General features: G+C 47.6%; 1 protein-coding gene across 1 annotated transcript in view; it reads right to left on the minus strand.

Annotated features, from left to right (window-relative positions):
• Trappc10 (trafficking protein particle complex 10) overlaps nt 1–17,482 on the minus strand; it is a 66,173-nt gene extending 48,691 nt beyond the window's left edge. Inside the window, exons 1-3 of the mRNA XM_031346815.1 lie at nt 17,341–17,482; nt 4,816–4,897; nt 2,198–2,333 (exon numbers count right to left, since the gene is read on the minus strand). Of these exons, the coding sequence (XP_031202675.1) occupies nt 2,198–2,333; nt 4,816–4,897; nt 17,341–17,407 (285 nt within the window). The 5' untranslated portion in view covers nt 17,408–17,482. The remainder of the gene's footprint in view (nt 1–2,197; nt 2,334–4,815; nt 4,898–17,340) is intronic.
• Between the last annotated feature and the right edge of the window lie 3,925 nt (nt 17,483–21,407).

A 21,407-nucleotide genomic window follows, 5' to 3' on the forward strand; every position in this document is an offset into this window, starting at 1 on the left:
AAAAAAAAAAAAAAAAAAAAAAGTAATTAAAAAAATTTAAAATTGTGGGTTTCTGACAAAAATAATCTAATCAAGGAAAGAAAACAGACACACAAGGTAAGACCTGAGGAGCAGGAGCCCAGGTCAGAACAGCCACGGAGTGCAGTTCAATGAAAACAATGTTAACACTTAACTAAAATGAACTACTTAGCAGCACAGTCTATCAAAATTAACAAATGGCTAAAACAGGCCAATTTCCTGGAAGGGATCCAGGAAGTTTCCAAGGAAGCACTCAAAGGAAGACAGTTACCCAACACTCTCACAGAGTACAGCTAGCAGTGCCAATGCAACCCAAACGGTTTCAGGAAGAGAAATAAACGGAAATTTCCCAATTCTTTGTATGACTCAAAGATTATACTGAGAGACTAGAAAGATGGCTCAGAGGTTAAGCTGCTCTATAAGACCCAGGTTGGTTTCCCAGAACACACATGGCAACTCAGAGCCATCCTTAATTCAAGATCTAAGGTACCCAATGCCCACTCTTCAGCCTTGGTGGGCACCAAGCATGCTTGTGGTACACATACATATATGCAGGCAAAACACTCAAATACATAAGATAAAAATAAAAATTGATGGTATCAATACTTAACCCTCATAAAGACAGCACAAAAAGAAAGATACAGAGCAACTTTATGTAAACAGAGAAGAAAATCCCAAGGACTACAGTGAGTTTCTCCAGTACCAAGCTGAGAAAGCAGGCCTGACCAAGAGGGACCTACGCTAGGACTGCAGTCCTGCCATCACAGGACAACCTGACTCTGAGACACATGGAGGAAACTGTGTGGTTACATGTCTATCAAAGGGCACACCTAGGATAAACTCCTGAGAAAAATGGGAATGGATGCTCTTAGCTTCATGTGAGCATGTGCCCCAGCCTTACTGCTGGAGAAAACATCCCACAAAGAAGGTCAGGACGAGGGCAGAGGTGGCCATGACATCTTAACATCAGAGAAAACAACTCTACCAGTTATGAACTGAAAAGGAAGAAGGACCCCCCCCTCACTAATACATACAATCAAAGAGTTCACCAAGGTTAATATGAATATAAATCAGCAGGCTTCCTACACACAGAAAAGTAATATGAAACACATGGAATGAAAGCTCGCTCATAATTCAAAAGAAAAGAAGAAAAGTAATGTACTTGGGCTAAAATGCATCCCAGTATCTCAGTATACACTTGCAAGTACACACTTGCCTAGCATATACAAAGTCCTGGATTTGATCTCTAGGATGACTATATACAAATACATATATATTAAATAAGACAACAATAACTCTGAGATTGTGGATGGAGGGCTATGGAGAGAACAGTCCGTGGAAGTCTGGTGTGGTCACCTACCTATGAGGAGGCTTCCCACTCTACCTGGGTGTTGAATTCAGGGAGGGCCCCCAGGGTTCTATCAGGTCTATACTGTATGTGTATGTGGCTAATAATATATCAGCTTTCCTTTTCAAGCTTGGGGACATGCCATGCCAGGTAGATGCCCCGTGTGACCATCCTCACTGAGGATGCCCAGTCTCTAGTGAGCTTGCCTGGTAGACAACACCTTGCACCCATCCCCCATCGCCTATGACTTCCCAAGGACCAATACGAGGAGTGAAGTACAAGTGTGACCAGCCCAGGCCTCTAGAGTCCTGTCTTGTTCGAGTTATAAAACACTGCTGTAGCCTCAAAAGCAGGCTAAAATCCCAGAGGAAATGATTTCCGTACTTCACACACTGCCAAGCGCTTGTTTTATTACTTCAAGCGGAAGAAATAACCCTCAGAACTTCCCCTTAGTTCATGGGCAGGAGAATCCTATCTGGCCTCATGAATACACAATTATAAAACACAAGTGAGAGCCACAATAGCAAGCCAAGTAGAGAGTGGGGCCTACTCTGAGCAGAGGAGGTCCTGGGGAGGGAAAGAAGGTCATGACAACACAAGGTGAACAACTTCAAGCTGATTAAACCCTATGGCTACCAAGGCTCGTGGCCAGAACCATGCTATGCCCAGGGATTCCCCAGGAAAGCCACAGTTAGGTGAAGCAGAAACAGGGACACTACCACCTGCCTGGAACCAAGAACACATAGCATCAAGAAAGACCACAGGCCCACGTACTGGCTCACGAGCTCGAGCTCCCCCTGCGGCAGGCATTCCCCCCCAGCCAGTACTTACGCAGCACTCCGTCCAGTAGATGTGGAGGAAGGGGAAGGTGAGCAGGGCTTTGTTCCCTTCTTTGGGCAGCAGCTCCTCCTTGAACTGAACAAAGTTGGATTCCAGGTGAATCATTTTTGGAGCTCGGCCATAGGACCTAAAACAGGTTTTAAAGTCACCAAGAAAGCAACTGAACAACAGAGCGGAATACAGGGCTGTGACAACAGAGAATTCATTCATGCTAGGGCTAATTATGAATCAAAACTGGCCAGAAACCCTGCATGGATTATTACAAACAGCTCTCACATCGAGGCCCCTCTCCAAACGGCCTTTCATTTATTCAAGAACACAAGGCTGCCATGGACTTGTGAGAACAACACCCTTCGGGGAAGCCTATCCTGGGCTCACTCTACAAGGGAAGACACATGTCCCAAGTGTCAAAATACAGAAAGCTATTCCCACTCTCAAGAGCCCTAATGCTTTGGTAACCTACTGAAAATTTGGTGGAAAACAACAGAGTTTTGTTTGCAGAGCTCAAATGAAGGAGTGGCACAAGGCCCCCCTAAACCCAAGAAAGCAACCACAGACCCCATGGCCACCTGCAGCTCTTGCACATAAGAGCCCCTGCTGCTCTCTCTCTGTAACTGTCTTTCCTATGACTCTCGGTGTTTAGCAAACTGTCTACACTAACCATGACTGTACGTACACGCATAGTGTGGGCTTCCTATCTGCACGTTCTCTCATGCCTGTGAGATTAATCACATTTCCTTTTTGCATTGTTTTGTTCTGCTGGCTTCAAAGTTCACGATTTCCATTCTGCTATTGATTTCATTTTATCTCGAAATCCTCCGAGCTACACATCACACCTACATTAAATGCGAATCTTTTATTCAGGCTGACGCTTTGCTGGGACTCCTCCTTCAGTTACTCCCAGAGAGGTTGTTACTGCTTTGGTCTTCTAACAGTCCACAGGCATTTCTTCTCACGAAGGACTTCTGACCAAATCCAACAGGCTCCACACAGCTGCCCCGAGGCCCAGGGGCACAAAACCCTGACTGAGGTGGCTCCTGTTCATGTGCCTAGACTTCAGGCCCTAGACCTCTGCACAGAAGGGACCACCAGCCTTCCACAGAGGTGGTCAGGAGCACCTGTCACTGTACAGAGGTGGGACTTGTAGGCATGAGCACTCCTTGTCTAGCCGCTCCCAGCCTCCTCCCCAGCGCTGCATTCCGATTTCCACACGTTGTCACGGTCATAGACTGTCTGCACTGGGAGTTTCGGAAGCTTCCCATCTGTCCATCTTTCCCCAGACTCTGTCCACCCTCTGTAGCTGCTACTGCTGCCTCCTTCTTTCTCTGCTGCTGCTCTTACAAGTCCTCCAAAGTTCCTGCATGGAGACTTAGTCCATACTTCATGGTGCTGAGATAACCTTCTGTGAAGTAGCCCACTTCAGGAGTGCTCAGGCTGGCACTGGGGAGCAGGCTCCTGCTCATGTAGTCAGGACCCTCAGCAGCAGCCATCAGCAGTCTCAGACTTCCTGGCCTCCAGAGCCACACATCAGATAAATGTCTGTTCCTGTCACTCCCTCGGCCGTGCGGCTCTTTAGCAGCCCCGCCCTGTGAACGCTGCACTGGTTAGTCCCTTATCCTCACCGACTGAGGCTCAGGAGCAGGAGACATAAACTCATGTTTCGCTATTTGGTTTCCCCATCATCTTTCTTTTGCTTTGTGAACATATGTCTTGTGTCTTCAGGGACGTTTAGTAACATACCTATCTGACATCCTTTATAGATCATTTCTTCAGAGATGAGCCACCCCTTCCCAATATCAATCTGCTCCACTGTTTTCTTTAACAGCACTGCGCCTTTTCCAATATTGAATAATTTTTCTCAAAGAGCACTCTCCACCACTGAGTATTTGTTATATTATTAGTGGCTAAATGAGACATCACTCTCAGGCACAAATATACTAGACATAATCTAACTCAAAAACCTGTCATCTAATGTCTAAAACAACAGCAACAATTTCCATCCAGGCCAAGTGGGATAGATAGGTCAGGTATCTCAAAGTACTCAAGTATCTAAAACAAGAGGATCGTAAGGCCTGTCTAGGTTGCAATACAAGTTCAAGATTATCCTAGGAAACTCTGTGAGATGCTGCTTAAAAATATAAGGTAAAAATAGGGCTGGGAATTTAGCTCAGCAGAGGAATGCATGTCCACTATATGCAAGACTCTAGGTGCAGGTGTGGTACCTAGTACGTACGTATGTATGTACATACATGTACACACGCACACACACAGAATCAAGAGTCAGGAGTGGTGGCCTAGCCTGTAGCCCTAGTGTACCAATCAAATGGAGGCAGAAGCAATGTAAGTTTGAGGCCAGCCTTGGTTACATAGCAAGTTCAAGTCCAGCATGAACTATAATAGGATTCTATCTCAAAAGAAAAAAAAAATCATGATGAGGCTAGGAAAGTGGAGCCCTGGATTCAATCCCCAGCACCGCAAACACAAAAATGAAACAGCCTTAAAAATAAAGACCCATAGGCTAGGGGAGGCTGCTGTTCATTAGTCTGCACTCCAGAACAGAGGCCCTACTATGTGAGCACCGATTCAATCACTCAGCCAACAGTCCGTACCTTCTCCACTCCATTGGCTCTCTTGGAAGCTGCTGGGAAAGTGTCGGGTAAATGGAGGTAAATAAATTCTGATCTCCAGCACCTACATGGCAACAAAGAAAAACCAGTTATGTAGCTTTAAGATAAATACAGGCAAAATATACTTTATAGTTTAAGATGTTGATGTTCTTAGGCAATATTACCTTAAAATAAGTGACCAGTTTCAGGAACCCGAGCACTCAGCCTGCATGGCTGAACTGGGGCTCTTCACAGAGCCTCCGCAAAGGTCCAGGGCTCTCCCAGAGTCTGCCTCGGAAGCAGCTCAGCCCAGCCTACTACTTTCTAATACCACAAAGAAGCCAGAGGCTCCATACAGGAAGGAAGCCTGAGGAGTTTTGCCCCAACAGTCACTCAGAACTAACAGCACTGAATGCACGAAGAGTGACCTCAGTAAAGAGAAGGAAATGCACAGGAGCCCCACTCAGACTGGGTGCTTAGCCTGTGAGCCTGACTCTGGAGCAGTTAGAGGTAACCAGGTGGGAGCAAAGCTGGCCTGGGAAGACTTATATCTGACTGCAGGCTGCTGTTCACCTTGTCATTCAGCTTGCACCCTGACTTTAACAGAACTCTAAAGTCTACTTGGCTCTCCTGAAATGGCACATGACCATAACATACATAAACTAAAAAGGGAATGTTTCCTACAGACAGCTAGCCTGTTAGCCCCAGGGTCCTCTTTCAGTGAATGCAGTCTCCTGCCTGCCTTGACCGATTGTAGAGAGGAGACTGGGAATGAATGTGAGTCATTAGCACAGTTGCTCATTTTGCCAGCAGGAGCTGAAAACAGCTCCTGAAGATTATCCTGCAGTGTCAGATCTCCGGGGAGAGAAATGCTGTATCTGGGCACCAGGAAATGGTGGCTAGCATGGTGCTGGAAAGCTGCCTGCCTGGTCCTGACTAGTCCTTCCTGCTGCACCTGCACTTGTCCTTCCTGTGCCTGTGCACTAGACAGGAAAGGGAAAGGACATGTCCCCAGCAGGACCAGTCAGAGGGTATGCTGACAGCAGGGTAAGTCAACACACACACACACACACACACACTCACACACACACACACACACACACACACTCACACACACACACGCGCACACACACACGCGCGCACACACACACACTCACACACACACACTCACACACACACACACTCACACACACACACAGACACACACACACTCACACACACTCACACACACTCACACACACTCACACACACACACACACACACACACACACACACACACACGGCCTGGCAGATGCCATCTCAAGTCTGCTCTGCTTTTCATCCTGCTCATTACTTGTTAGTCATCTGAGAAATCAGTTCACTAAGAAACCCCAAGCTGCTCTCCACAGGAAACCACTGCACAGAAAAAAAAGCGCAGCTCGGACAGACAGTAACAACCCTTCCTTCATTCTGTAATGGACTAGCCTTTACCTGTGTCCTGATTTAGTGGTACAGACCACACACTTGTAATATGCAAAAGTATCATCTGACACACTAGGTCACCTCAGAGGTGACACACTCAGGTGACAGAACACTCTGGACTAGTTCACAGGCAGCAGACAGCACATGTCACAGCTCTGTGGCCCAAAGCCCAAGAACAGAGGTACAGCCTGCTGAGGGTTCCCAATCCTCTTTGTTCTGCGACTTCCCATTGTGGAAGGGGCGAGGAGTTTCTGGGCTCTTTGGTAAGAAAACTATTCCCCTTTAGTAGGGTTCTGCCCTAGCATTCCTGACCTCATGTTAGCCTGTGAAGGAGGGCCACTGTACAGACAAGAACTAAGGTGGAGGTGGAGGGTGCTTCCCAGCAGGCCAAGGCCAAGCAGCTGGAAGAGTCCAAAGGGTCCGGCCCCACCCTCTTCAGGAGCAGCATTTGGACCTGGAGACTTGTCTTAGGAGAAAGGTCTCCAGGAAGCTCCCCTGTGCTGCCTATCCCTCATGGCTCCTGGAACTTGAACTCGGGTCATCAGGCTTACACAGTAAGTGCCTACAGCTGAGGAGCCACCTGGATGGCTCCAGCTTGTAGGTTTCTGTCAGAGCAGACAGGAGCTCTGTGACTGCCTGGGTGGATCCTGAATGTTAAGAAGAGCCCTGCCAGCTCTGGGCCAGTTCCTGACTTCCTCTCCCCTGTTCTTTCCTCCTCACCCTAAAGGCTTTGTTCAAAAGCCACCTTTTCAATGGGGTCTAACTGCAGCTTCAAAACTGAGCAAGGAAGAAAGAATAATCTGGCAAGTCCAGCAACGTTACATAGCACCTGACATGGCTCCACACTTCTCATGGGCTTTATCACAAATCTCACCCAGAGAAGGAACAGGACCATGAGCACATTGGTCTCCTCAGACTGGGCCCATACTCCAGGTACAGCTCAGCACAGAGCAGCAAAAGGCACAATGTGGGAGAAGAGAGTTACAGAAACCAGTGGAGTCAGCAATCTCTCACCCAAGAGTGGAAAATACAGAATGTTCACATTGTTTTTTAAAATGTTTAAATTAATTTTTAAAAATTTACTGGGGAGACGACGACAGCACATGAGCCATGGTGTGCATGTGAAGGTCAGAGGTCAGTTTGCAGGAGTTGGTTCTCTTCTTCCATTATCTGGGCCTGAGGGATCAAACTTAAGCAGATACCTTTACACAGCGAGCCATTCTGTCAAACATGTTATTTCCAATAAAGGGATAAGCTTTTTTTTTTTAAGTTGCAATGGGATGCTTAGGTAAAGGAGATGCTAAGAGAGAAGGTAGAATTCAGTTGTCCCTTACATCTAAGAGACTTGTCCCAGAACCCCAGTGGACACCAACCCTTGCCAATACTAAAGTCCCTTATCTGAGGTGGCACAATTCTTGCATAGAACCCACATGCATTGTTGCACACATTGTAACAGCTAGCTGGCTGCAGGCTGATCTAATGTCAATGATGTCTGTGCCTCCGTATACTCCATTACAGACAGTGTCACGGACGCAGGGCTTTTTCCCAGAAAAAAAGAAAGTATAGGAGATAGAATAGTTGAGTAAATAAAGCCTTGCAGTCTTGAATTCTAACTAACACCATCTTTAAAATAAAAAAGGCCCCACTGAAGAAGCCTGGTGACAAACGTCCACATCAAGGTAAGTCTGTAGTCTCCACTCCTCTTGAAAGGCAGCAGGGCTCCTTTGGATGATGGTGACTGTAGATCAGAGGCAGGGAACAGAGAGCTCAACAGTCAAGAACCTAGCAGAGCTTCTTGCCTCCGAAACTGAGATAAAAGTGCACTCTTTAATGCAGTGGCAGCAAGTGGCCAAGCACACCAAAGATGCATATGACACGGGGAGAGCTGTCACTAAAGAGAACAGTGAGCCATTCTGAAGACAGCTCTGTGAAAGGGAAGAGCCAAGCGTGCCAAGCACTAGAAATATGTATGTATAAATGCTTTTAACTTAAATATTCCTACTAATACAATGAGGAAAGTGTTCAAATTAGAATCTTCCCATTTTGCAACCTTGAGGAGGTAGGGAGAGACAATAGGATGTTACATGCCTGCTGAAGGAGGAGTGCGCTGGTAATGAGGCAGTCTTGCAAAAGCTACACACAAAGGAATACAGTGTTGAGCTCCTCGCTCAGGCTGACCTGAGAGTGAGAACTTTAAGGGATGGCTGAGATAGAGCTGCAAAAACCAGAAGGCAAAACCAGGGAGCAGAGGTTCTAAGAGAATCAGCTCCCTTAAAAACTTCATTTGGAGCCTGGAACAGGCTTGGCACTTAAAAGCAGTTTGTTCTTCCACAGGACCCAGGGTCAGATCTCAGCACCTATGAGGTGCTAACAACCTCTGAAACTCCAGTTGTGGGAGATCTGATATCTGCTTCTGGCCTCTGCTGCACTGCACACATGCAGGACACAGACATATACCCAGGCAAATAATATACATAAAGTACACATAAAATAAAACAAAATTTTTTAAAACCCTTTATTTGAACACCAATTCAAACAGTCCTTTGACAGTTGAGACACAGAGGAGGCCAGGTATGGTGGTGTGCGACTTTTATTAGCTCAGCACTCAGAGACAGAGGCTGGAGGATCACGAGTTGGAAGTCAGCCTAGGCCACATAGCAAGAGTGTGTCTCAGAAAGATATAGCAAGTTAAAATTCACTATCTCATAGTTTTTTTAAAAAAAATGCTTTAAGTACAATTTTTGTAGCTATGTTTTTAAAAATTCACATCTTCTAAGATTTATTTTTATCTGCGCGTGCGCGCGCGTGTGTGTATGTGTGTGTGTGTGTGTGTGTGTGTGTGTGCCTACAGAATCCAGAAGAGGGTGTTGGGACTCCAGAGATAGAGTTATAGGTACTTATGAACTGCCCAACCTGGGTCCTGGGTTGTCTCTTAACCACTGAGCAGTCTTTGCAGCCCTAGAAAAGGGGCTAGCTCTGCTAAGTTATTGTCACCTTGATCTGAGAGGACTGGAGAGACAGAGGCTGGCTGCAGTGCAGCGCACCTCTACACAGAGGGCCCCTCCAGAGGGAAAGGTCCCCATTGCTTCCAAGGGAAGCCATGTAAGACCCCTGACCCATCTTAGATGTCATGAGTGATTAAAAAGAGCCAAGGGACTCCTCCTAAGTCTCTGAGTGAGTCCTAAGGAGTCTTGAGTGACCACAACAAGGAGGTTAATGTAGGGCCACCAACAACTTGGTCTTAAACCACCCCCCTCTGGGGAGCATGACAAAGAGTAAAGTAACCAGCAATTTCCCAAAGCAATCTCCACAAGTACTGCCAAGACTCTCATCCTGACCAGGGTCAGCCAGAGGCTGCAGCTTCTAAAGACTCACAAAGGCATTTCAGATGGCCACTTTAGCCAGTGTAAAGAGCTAGAGTCATTAGTGCTCTGTTCATCTGTGCAGGATAAAATCCATTTCCCACAAAGCACAGGAGATGCAAGAGTGCCCCATCCAAGTGGTAATCAACTAAAGACCTGCACTTTATCTTCAAAAGAGGCCGTAGCTCCCTTGAGAGAAACTGGCTCCCCTGAGCTCAATCCCTTCTACAAACCCTTCTCGCACAGGTCGCAACATTAGAACACCCTGACCCCTTTGGAGGCAGCCTTTCTGGATCCCACTGAACAATTGCATAGCTCAGTATTCCTTTTTTCCTTCGTAGCATGCTTAGATCCTGAGGATCTAACATACACCTTTGTGGAACCCAAGCCCCTGTCCACTTCCTCACCGACCAGACACAAACGTGCACCTTGCTCTTCATCCTTCCATAGTCAGAGCTGCTCAGGACTCCTGGGTTTTAAACTCTTGTCAGGCTCGTGTCTTCCAGGGTTCAACAGTTCTAGCCCATGTGACACTCTGACAATGTCCACCCCCTGGCACTGGGAGCCCGACTTCCCATGAGCCTCCTGGACTAGACAATGCAGACCTTCTACCAAAACTGCTCCAAGTATGGCTCTCTTTTCATGGCCTGCCAGGAACTCCTGCCAGAGTCATCAGCTAAGACAGGGCCAGGCATGCAGCCCCTTTGCACAGCCCCAAGAAGCTACTACGGAAGAGACTCCCAACCAATCCCCCAAGACTGGGTTCATGGCTCTACTAGGGCAGAGGGTGGCAATGTGAAGAAAGGCTGTGAATGAGAGAACTGTGCCCCCAGTGTAAGCCTGGTACACAGCTCATCCCACCCTAACTGAGGAAGAGAGAACAGTTCACCAGCCCCACACCACAGAGCTGCTCCAGCTGCCTGAGGGAGATTGCATACCTGCTAGTTAACCCCTAACCGGACACTAACCAATCAGGACTGTCCTCGTTGACATGCAGGAATTACACACCAGGAAACTGTGGCCCCACTGAAATGCCATCCACTCTCATTGAGCAAGGACTCCTCAGTGCTCGTGCCTCACAGGCTGTCCCTCATCCACCACCGCTCTTTGCTGTGTGCTAAGTCAGTGCTTCTCAATCTGAGGGTCTCGACTCCTTCAGGAGTCAAATGACCTTTCCACAGGGGTGACATATCAGATACCCTGTATATCAGATATTTACATCATGATCCATAACAGTAGCAAAATTACAGTTCTGAAATAGCAATGAAATATTTTTATGGTTGGGGGTCAGCACAACATGAGGAAGTGTATTAAAGGGTTGCAGCATTAGGAAGGTTGAGAACCACCATGCTAAAGAAAAGAAAAGAGAAAAGGAGTTAGAGAGATGGTTAGTGGGTAAAGTGCCTGCCTTGCAAGGCTGGGCAGGGTCAAAGGTGGCTGTGGGTGGCTGCGGTGTGTCAGTAATTCTAGCACTGCAGGACAGTGGGTGGCAGGGAACAGACAGAAAAGAGCCCCTGAACACATCTGTCAGTTGGTCTCTGTTGCCAATCAGTTGAGTACCAGGTTCTGTAAGAGACCCTCTCTCAAAAGATAAGGTTCAGAAGACACCCAACACCAACATCCATCTCTTTCCTTTACACATACATAATCTCTCTCTCCCTCCCTCTCCCTCTCCTTCCCCCTGTCTCTGTCTCTGTCTCTGTCTCTCTGTCTCTATCTCTCTGTCTGTCTGTCTCTCTCTCACGCACGCACGCGCACACACACACACACACACACACACACACACACACGGGCAAGGGAGAAATAAGACATTTAAGAGAAAATAACTTCAAATATGAAACTGATAACAAGACACAGTATCTGGAAAATAGAGTTTTGCAACTCAGTAACACAAATTAAAATGAACAAAACATTTTAATAAACATTTCCCCAAGGGCTGCATGTAGGGCACTTGTCATCTGGAGACTGAATCAGGAAGCTCTCCAGTTACAGGCCAACCTGGGCTACACAGCAAGAGTGAGACTGTCTCAGGACAAACAAGATAGAGGAATCTTCCACTACGGCGAGAAAGGCAGACAACAGGCCGTCAGTGCGGACGTGGGAAGCCACATGCTGCCAAGGATGTTAAATAGTATAACCACTTTGGGAAGAGTTGGCACTTTCCTAAAAAGCTAAACATAAGCTCGCCATGTGACACAGCCATTCTCCTAGAATCCTCTATGAAATAAAAATGTCCACACAAAGACATGTGGCAGAATTATAAGAGCCAAATGTAGAAATAACCTAAACGTCCACCAACTACTGAGAAGACAAGTGAGGGACAGACTGGTGGTCATACAGTGGGCACTCTGTCCAGCCACTGATGGGACGGAGCGCTGACAGCAGGAGCAAGCAATGTACTACGTCTATTAAGGACACCAAACACAGAAACGGTGTGATATGATCTTGCAGATTACTGGAATTACAATGACAGCTCTGAGGCCTCTTCTAAATGCCAGGTGGGTCTCACAGCACAAGGCCAAGCCCAGGACAGCAGGCCTTGGTTTAGTTGTGATGTTAAATGTGCTCTGACTTGTAGTAAAAAAAAAAAAAAATGTACCCAAACACATTGCCAAGGTCTCTCCAAACACCCCAGCTCAACGGCTAGGTTTGCTTTACTGGATAAACATGTATTCGCCTGGTTAAAATTTCAAACAAAATGCACAAGTTCAGTTTACCTAAGAACAAGGCAGGTAGTCCCCAGGCGTTTCCACCCAGCACTTGGTGTACAGAAGAGAAAGAATGCAATGGCATTAGAGGTTCTGCCTCATGGAAGCGCTAAGACACACCCGGCAGGATGCTCCCTGAGAGAATGCGTACTCACTTAATCTACTCCATAAACAGACTCAGCACCCAGTACTTGCCAAGCGCTACTCAAGGTGCCAAGAACACAACGGTGAACCACAGATCAAGTCCCCTCATCATGAAGCGTTACACTCTAGCCCGGATCTCAAGTGAAGAGAAACAATAAGCAAAGACAAAAACAAATATTTATGTTAGGAGCTATGAGCCAAGAAAAATGGGTAGAGTCAGCGGGATTCCAAACACAAGTGGGGTGTGGGAGGCAGAGTAGGCCCGGGGTTCAGTGACATTTGAGCAGATATCAGAAGTTGGGAGAAGAGGGCGGCAGAGGGCAGAGACCACTAGGCCAGGAGCAGTACAGGCTCTACAGCTCCAGGCAGACTCAGAGGCTAGTCTGGGAGGCTTCTGAAGGTTCCTCTGTCTTGGTTTGGATGGTGCTATGACAGAGCTCAGGGCCTTGCACATGCTAAGCAAGCATGTTCCACTGAGCCATCCTAGCCATGGGAAAGTTATTCTGAGGAGGAAGTGAGCCAGTAAAGGTGCCTGAGCTGAGAAGTGTGTGTTATGACTTCTCTGGAGACCACTGCAGGAATCCCACAGACAAAAAGAAAAGTCTATGGGCCTGGAGAGATGGCTCAGCGATTAAGAACACTGGCTGTTCTTCCAAAGGTCCTGAGTTCAATTCCCAGCAACCACATGGTGGCTCACAGCTATCTATAATGGGTCCGATGCCCTATTCTGGTGTGTTTTAAGACAGCTACAGTGTACTCATATACATAAAATAAATAAATTTTTTTAAAAAATAAAGAAAGGCCTGTGATGTGGGGCCATCATAAAGGTGGGAAAAGTGACTGAATCCTAGATGTATTTCAAACACAATAAAACAATATTCGCTGAGACTGAATCAAACATAAGGGGGCCATGAGGAGTTAAAGTCATCAACCTATAACTTAAAAACAAATTACTTGAGTCCTCTGAGTAGACTGACAGCTTGTGATGGGAGCAGACACAAAGAGGGTACAGCTAGAGTGCAGCAGGCAAGAAAAGGTGGGACAGGCGACACTCGGAAAGAGACTCAGAAAGATGCTTCAGCTTCCTCACCTGCAGGTGTGCACAGAGCTCAGCAGTTGAGAGCAAAGCTGCTGGAGACCAGTCTGTGATGCCTCAGGAGCCTCCACAGTCACACTAACCCATGTCATCCACCTGAGCATACTATATGACAGCAGAGAACCCTCCCAGTATAGCTGACTGCTGGGGCAGACCGAAGAGCTTACTAAATGAAGTAACTAGGTACCTTAAACAACTGTTACATTCAAAGCACTGAGTCAGAAAAGGGTTAGAGGTCTCCTCTTAGCTTCTTTCGCATGTATTCTCTCCTGTAACTTAACTATTCATTTCATAACTGAGGTCCTCAAGAATAAAAATGCCCAAATGGCCCCGAAGACACAAGTACTCCTAACCAGCACGGGCTGACATGGCACACGTACACATAATTGGATCAGGGATGCTGTAGCAGTCCCGTAATCTCAGGGATTTGAAAGGCTTAGGCAGAAGAGCCAAATTCAAGGCTAGACTGGGCATCTTATCAGAAAAAGTCAAGTCAGGGCTGAATAGACAGCTCCAGAGCTGAGCACTTGCTGGCGAGTGTCAGAGCCTAGGGAGGTGGGCAGGTGAGTTCAGATGTCCTCTTCTTGCCTGGCTTGCCTGCGGATCTCTTCAGGCTCCTCCCACTGCTCAGTCACTGGCCGCTACCTACTGCCACCTGCACTTACATTTACTAATTCTAAGAAAACACACTTCACGGTCACTTTATTTTTGTACTTTCAGACTGGGTAGGAAATCCAAATCTATAAACTCTCATCTATAGGGGAAAAATCAACTCTAGCCAGGTACAGAACTCTGCATACAGATTGGCTTGTTTCTGCTGTCTTCTTTCTCCTTTCAAAATTCATAGCACTAGATGTGCCCTGGTAAAAGTCAATCATCTGGAGAGGACCATTATCTCTCCCATGTTTCATTGCTCCAAGGTGACCACATGTGCTAGCCACAGACAAAAGCTATAGACTAGAGGACATCAACTATCTCCACTGAATGAGCACAGTAACAGGAACATGTCTTTTTTTTCCCCTAAAACAAAGCAGCCTGGTTTTGAGGGAAAGAGGGGAACTAAGCTAAAACCTAAACTGTAAACCAAAGGATCCTCTGGTTTTAGGTCTTTCTGAGCCTTTCTCATGACCGGTAAGTTTTATGGTAAGCATCAGATTATTCTGGCTAGGTGATTCATCATCCACGCCGCTGCAGCGGGCTTCCCCAGCTGCCCAGCTGGCACCCTGTACCACACAGATCCTCTCAGCAGAGGTAGTCTCTCTCCACCACAGCCCGCAAGGCAGGATGTTAAGAATCTTCCAATGATAGTTAAAAACCTACTAAAACTTCCATGCAGCCTCAAAACATTATTCAAGTAACTCGGGAACATTTTTCACTAAGACTCGATTCTGTCTCCCCCAACCTTTGAGAACTTTCCGTTCCTCTCACGCCCCTGATCTAGCACCAGTAGCTGTCCAGAGGAAAAGATAAGACAGTTCATAAAACGCTTGCCCAGGAAGCATGAGGATCCAAGTTTGGGTCCCTAGAACCCACGTGACAAGCATGCCATGGTGACAGGCTGGTCATCCTAGCAATGGGGAGGTATTCTAGAGCTTACTAGCCAGCCAGACCAGCCTAACTGGTGAAGCCTGGGTTCCAGGGAGAGACACTGTATGAAGACACAAACAAACAAACAAACAACAAAAAGCAGGTAGACACCTCAGATGGACCAACTCCTGAGACTGATTTCTGCGCTCCACAGGTGCACATGCCTGCACATACAGCATATACGAACACACACACACACACACACACACACACACAATGATAAACATGAGCTCTGCTTTTTAAAGTGAACTCAGACTGGCTAGGTGAGTGTTGAAGGAGATCTGAAGTATGAATTTTTTGAATAAGATGGAAACAGATCGTTTGGGGAGCAAACACTAAGAGAACCACAGTACACAGTACTGACGTGTTGTTAGGGATGATCTGGCCTTTGGGTACTGACGTGTTGTTAGGGATGAACTGGCCTTTGGGTACATTTCGGAACTGCATTTGTTAGCTTCTCCTTCAAAACATAACAAGATAAAGAAGGAATGAGGTGGAACCAGGATGCGTGCTTGCCAAAACTGCAGCCCCAGAAACATAAAAATGTCATCGAGTGTACACTAAGTCAGATTTCCTGAGTGTCATTAAAAAGAAAAAGAAAAGCCTCTTATTTTAAAGATTGCTTCTATTTTCCTCTAATATGACTTTGTTTCCTGAAAGACCAGGGAAGAGTTGTACCCTCCAACCTGGGGACACAATCAGCTCACTTTACGATGCTACCCCAAAGCCATGGGAATCCCTCAACACCCAAACTCCAACAGGCCTGCAGGAAGGCGCTGCGCAGCTGACCTGCACACAGGAAGGTAAGAAGCTAAACAGCACACATTTCCAAGCACTGCCTAACAGAGTAATTAATCCCTTCTTGTTAGCCACAGCCCGATGCCACCCAGCTTGCAGCTTTACCTTCAGAAGGGTCCTGACAAAAGGTCTATGAAAGTTAAAATGTTCAAAGCTAAGGGTTGGGAAATGCAGTCGAGTAAGTGGCTGCCCCAAGAGGTAGTTAAGTATTCATCCAGAATTCCTACTGGGGTGAAAGTTCTCAGGGTCTGGATGGAACCCATTGAATCCAAACATGAACGAGGTTGCGACTTCCCTGAGGGGATCAAGGAGTAACTGGGCAGGGTGGGGCAGCCTCCAGACCAGCTCTGCCACATCGGTCCACCTGCCTGCAGGTGAAGTTTGGCAAGGCTTTCAGTTGCCTAGCATTCTGGGAAGAAAAAAAAAAAAAAAAACCTCCTGCTGAACTATGCACATCTCTCAACTTTATGGGAGACACATCCACGTCCCTGAGAAAGTTAATCTAACAATAAAGTGATGTAAGTCTTTAAATATGAAATGTCTAGGCAGTTTACAGGAAGGGAACTGGGAGGAGCCCATTTATCCAAGGGCCCAAAGAAAAGAACAGAGTAGGGTATGCTGGAGACCTTGAGAACCCAGGCGCCTAGCAGCAGGTTTTGCAAATAGTACTTCCTGTTTAGAAATACAAAAAAAAAAAAGTAAATTCATAAGGTCAAGCAGATACTGAACTGCCAGCAGCCAAATCTCACACCTGTCCGTAGACAGCATTGCAAGGTTGTCAAAATGTCAACCAACTTGTCCACACTTCCCATGCGCCCGTAGTTTGCAAAACTGCTCCGTTCTGGAATTATGCTTTTAAAATGAGGATTTCCTTTTTCTGTAGCAGAGAACACAATCTTTGTGCGTGTGCATTCAGTGGGAGAAGGAACAAGTGCGGAAGGGGGATGTCCGAGCGGGAACTCGCTGGTGGAGCAGCTCTGGAAAGTGCCTATAGGCACGGGAATCGATAGACCAGACCGAGCTGGGGTTTCCTTCCTAAGCGGCTTGGCCGGCCACCTGCCACCCTGGCTGGATTGTCACTAGAGGAAGAGCACCTGCGCTCTGCGGAGAGCCGGGCCTGCCCACCGGACTGCTGCGGTCAGCGCGCAGAAGAGGCGACCCACCGGGAAGGCCGGCCCGATCCCGAGCAGCTCTGACAGCACCCGGCGAGCTGCTCCGGACCACCCAGGGCAGGACCTCAAAGCTCGGCGCCGGCTGCACAGCGGGTCGGAGGTCACCCGCGGAAAGGTCGGAGGTCGGCCGTGTCCGCGTAGGTGGGAGCTGCCCAGCCCGGCCGCGCCCCCCGGCCGCCCGCCCGCCCGGCCGCACTTACAGGTGACGATGGGCTTGTTCTCCATGGTGTAGACCACCGGTGGCTGTGGCTCCTCAGGGGCGTCCATGGGCGTCCGGCGTCACCGGCCCGGCCCCCCGCCCCCCATGGGCACCCGAGGCAGCGCGGGGCCCGCTGAGCCCGCGCCTCCTCGCCGCCGGCCCCCGGCAGCTCCTAGCCGGCCGCCCGCCGCCGCCGGCCGCGTCCACTTCCGGCCCCGGCGCCGCCGCGTGACCACTTCCGGGGCGCGCGACTTAAAGGGGCGGGCCTCGCAGCCCCGTGCCCTCCTACGGAAAAGGCCGGGGGCGGGGCGGGACGGGGCGGACGGGGCGGGGCCGCTGGAGCTGTCAGGCGCTTCTCAGGCAGCTGCGAGGGGACAGAAGGCGGCGCACGTGGCCTGTGCTCCGTGACCCCACCTTGGTGATCCTTGGCCTCCTCAGACCAGTCTAAACTGGCTGATCCCCGGCCTCGCACCTGCGGGTGCTCCCTGACCTTCATCCTCGCTTCTACCCGTGCGCCCCCGTCCTTTCCGGCCTCTGCAGGATGCCTTGGGTCGGTTTTTGCATCTGAGCCGTGCAGTGCCAAGCTGAGTCCCTGCTTGCTTGTTAACACAGACTTGCCAAGGGTGCAAGGCAAGATCGGAAGTGTTCCACCCACCCCATACAACTCCGTGTGCAACCGCTGGCACGCCAACGTCCCACTGTCCTTTCTGGTTTGGGGGGGGCTTTGGTTGGTTGGTTGGTTGGCTGGTTGATTGGTTGGTTGGTTGATTGATTAGTTGGTTTTACTCGAATGAACCACCACATCCGTCGTTTCCATCGGCATCAGCCCTCCTTGGCTCCCAGAATGCTCCCCTGTGTCCCACCATCTTCAGGGCTGGTCACCTATAGCTGGCCCTGCTTTGAAGCCGCTGGGGATTGTGATTGTCGCAAAATCAAATCTTACTTTGAACTAAATTCTGGTTGCAAGTAAAGCAGGTCTATGGGAGTTTTTGGAAATAGGATTCAGTGTGCACATGGAATGAATGCCTGAGCATGACCTGACTGTTGGGGAGCATGCTGGTGCGGGCACTGGGGCAATTGGCTAGGGCAGCTGAGGCACGTGGAGACTGCCAGGCATAGCCTAGAGCAGGGGTTCTCGAGCCATGGGTCCCGAGCCTTTTGGCAAACCTCTACCTCCAAAAAAATGTTTACATTATGACCCATAACAGTAGTAAAATTACAGTTGTAAAGTAGTAACAAAATATTTTTATTTATTCAATATTTTTATTTTTACTTATTATTTTTATTTTATTTAATATTTCTATTTCTTATTTTAATATTTTATTCATTATTTATTTAATAGTTTTATTTTATTTATTTAATGTTTTAATTTTTACTTATTTACTATCTTTATTTTCTTTATTTAATATTTTTATTTATTTATTTAATATTTTATTCATTATTTAATATTTTCATTTTTTTATTTAATATTTTTGGGGGAGTCACAGCATTAGGAAGGTTGAGAACCACTGGCCTAGAGATAGCACAACAAAGCAAGAATAGGGTCCAAAGACTCTGGATGCTCCAAAGGTTTTGCACCCCATCCAGCTAAGCATTTGTGAAATGTCAGCACAAAAGCACAACTCTCGCCTCATATGGAATAAGCAATGGCTCCCACCACCCAAGAAACAAGGATTTTGAGGAATCCTCTGAGGCATCCTGAGTGGGTCACCGCAGTTTCACGATCCCACGTGGAAGCAGTTTGAAGTTTTATAGTAGCAGAACATAAAAAGTCATAAGTCAAGGCAATTTAAAATCCATCGGTGAGTACATCAGAGAGGCCTTTACAGCAAGAAGGTGGAATCGCTCCTGCTGGCCTCAAATACCATTCTTAGCTTTGGAGGTGGCAAAGCTAGTTGTGAAGGTTTATATATTCTTGGCGCAGAGAGCAGCGCTATTAGAAGGTGTGGCCTTCTTGGAGTGGGTGTGTTCTTGTTGGGTGGGCGTGGCCTTATTGGAGTGGCCCCGGTCTTGGAGTGGGTGTGTCCCTGTGGGTGTGGCTTTAAGACCCTCACCCTAGCTGCCTGGAAGCCAGTCTTCCACTAGCAGCCTTCAGATGAAGATGTAGAACTCTCAGCTCCTCCTGCACGATGCCTGCCTGGATGCTGCCATGTTCCCGCCTTCATGATAATGGACTGAACCTCTGAACCTGTACGCCAGCCCCAATTAAATGTTGTCCTTTATAGGACTTGCCTTGGTCATGGTGTCTGTTCACAGCAGTAAAACCCTAACTAGGACTCTAGTGGTCTGCAAAGTTAGTAGATTCTAAAACGTGGGGTTTTTTTGGGGGGGGCAATGAATGGATATTTAGGGGCTAACACTAGGCTACCATAAAATAACTAGCCTCTAGGCCTGCAGCGCTACAATCTCTCCACCTCAGTGTGATTGTGATTAGTTAGTCGGTCAATCTTTGCAGACAAACCTCCCTTCCAGGAATTCTGGTACACAGGAATGGGCAACAATGGGGCTTGTCAGGAGCAACAGGGACACTCAAGGCCAAGCAGGACAACATTCAGCTGAGACACTAGAGTAAGGACGGTGTCATCAGGCCACAGGCTCCCTCTGCAAAGTGACAGAAGGACTTCTGACTTTACATGTGTGTCTCTTACCCTGCTTCCTTAGCAGCTGTTTAACAACTTAAACTCAAGTCTTAGCCAGGCCTGGTTTCAAAGCCAGAACTCGTCAGTCCCTGCCCTCCAATAAAGCAACGGCTTGATATGATCAAGTTTGGAGATGGAGTCCTGCCAGTCAGAGGGACTGGTGAGGGACCACCTTGAATAGTCTTTAACACAAACAAACCTACAGGGGCTCATGAGGGGGAAAGGCTAATGGAGCTGTGAGCTAGAATGGAAGACAAGACACAAGGCCTAGATAATCCAGAAACTGCAGTGTATTGCTTATCAAAGTCCAACAGGCATCAAGAAATGACCGGACAGAAACAGGAAGTATGAGGCTCCTCCAAGACAAACAACCCCAACAGGAAACAGCCACCATGACCCAGAGACTGTTTACAAAGACAACTATAAAAGATATATTCAAGGGGCTAAATTAACATATATGAGGGAAGGCTGCAGTGGAGTAACAAAATATTTTATTTTATTTTATGTGTATGGGTGTTTTGCCTGCATGTATGTCTGGGTAACATGGACATGACTGGTGCCTGCACAAGCCAAAAGAGGGTATTGGATCTCCTGAGACTAGAGTTACAGATGGTTGTGAGCCACCATGTGGGTGCAGGAAATCAAACCCAGGTCCTCTGGAAGAGCACCCAGGGTTCTTAATCACAGAACCATCTCTCTAGCCTGATAGCAGAAAGTATTTTATTTTTTTATTTTTATTTTCATTTTTTTGGTTTTTCGAGACAGGGTTTCTCTGTGTAGCCCTGGCTGTCCTGGAACTCACTCTGTAGACCAGGCTGGCCTCGAACTCAGAAATACGCCTGCCTCTGCCTCCCAAGTGCTGGAATTAAAGGCGTGTGCCACCACCATTCAGCGAGAAAGTATTTTAAACGAATCAAAGGGCTTGAAAGATAGCTCAGTGGTTTAAATCTTGCTGCTATTGCAGAAGACCCAGGTTCAGTTCCCAGCACTCACATTGGCCTGCACACAACCACCTGTAACTCCAGTTCCAGGGACTCTGACACTTTCTTCAGGACTCTCAGGAAACCCTCACACATGTGGCACACACACATAAGTAAAAATAAATGTTTTTCCCCAGATTTATTTATCTATTATGAATACAGTATTCCACCTGTGCGTATGCCTGTGCGCCAGAAGAGGGCGCCAGATCTCACTATAGATGGTTATAAGCCAGCATGTAGTTGCTGGGAATTGAACTCAGGACCTCTGGAAGAGCAGCCAGTGCTCTTAATCAAGAGGTATGTGTCCAACTCCCATGAAACAGGAGTCGCCAATGGAGAAGGAAGTAAAGCAGAAAAGAAAAGAAAGCTTGGCAAAATCTAAGTGGGATACATACAAAGATCACAGGCAGCAGAGCTACTGAAAGGCAGAGAAGGAGGAGGAGGAGGAG

Source organism: Mastomys coucha, unplaced genomic scaffold, assembly GCF_008632895.1.
Source record: "Mastomys coucha isolate ucsf_1 unplaced genomic scaffold, UCSF_Mcou_1 pScaffold3, whole genome shotgun sequence".
In the NCBI taxonomy this organism is placed as follows: Eukaryota; Metazoa; Chordata; class Mammalia; order Rodentia; family Muridae; genus Mastomys; species Mastomys coucha.